Source organism: Monoraphidium neglectum, assembly GCF_000611645.1.
Source record: "Monoraphidium neglectum strain SAG 48.87 unplaced genomic scaffold scaffold00049, whole genome shotgun sequence".
Taxonomy (NCBI): Eukaryota; Viridiplantae; Chlorophyta; class Chlorophyceae; order Sphaeropleales; family Selenastraceae; genus Monoraphidium; species Monoraphidium neglectum.
The window spans coordinates 47,729-48,292 of NW_014013579.1; the positions used below are offsets into that span (position 1 = coordinate 47,729).

Sequence of the window (564 nt, forward strand, 5' to 3'; positions counted from 1 at the left end):
TGAAGGGGCGGGGCGGGGCGGGGCGGGAGGCTGTGGCCTGGTCGCCAGAGGGGGAGGGGTGAGGTTGGGTGGGAGGATATTGTGTCTGCCATGTCGGTGCGGAGAGCGGCCCCAGCCGCGCTCCTCAACCTCACTTCTTTGCTGAACACACTGGTGTCTGTCTTCCCATGCGATAATGCGATTCGCAGGTGAAACAATCTGGCGCGTGCAGAATGCGACGTCTGTGCAGGCGCTCAGGGAGTGACCCGGCGTTCTGGAGCCGCTCAATGCATTTTCAGGCTCGATATCTGCGAAAATGAATCGGCGTTGATTTAGAAAGGCACCCGACGTCGGATGTGTGGTGGTTAGTCTTGTGCGTGCCCGGCCACGGTGCCCCATGCCCAGGGTGGCCCGTGGCTGCGAGGCACCGCCCTCCTTGCTGCTTCCCGCGCACGTGCAGTCCTGCTGGGGAGGGAGCAGGAGGGACGCCCGCAGTCAACGCCATGGCGCCCAGCGGCGCGTCGGCGGGGCGGCGGCTTGTGGCGTTGGGTGCGGCTGGGGGCGCAAAGCAGGCGCGCCGCTGAG

The 564-nt window shown here is 66.1% G+C and overlaps 1 protein-coding gene across 1 annotated transcript in view; it reads left to right on the forward strand.

Annotated features, from left to right (window-relative positions):
- Positions 1-244, forward strand: part of MNEG_0582 (ribose-phosphate pyrophosphokinase) — a gene marked incomplete at both ends in the record, with an annotated part of 3,278 nt that extends 3,034 nt beyond the window's left edge. The window contains one exon of the mRNA XM_014050940.1: positions 212-244. Coding sequence (XP_013906394.1) covers positions 212-244 — 33 coding nt within the window. The remainder of the gene's footprint in view (positions 1-211) is intronic.
- Positions 245-564: the final 320 nt, after the last annotated feature.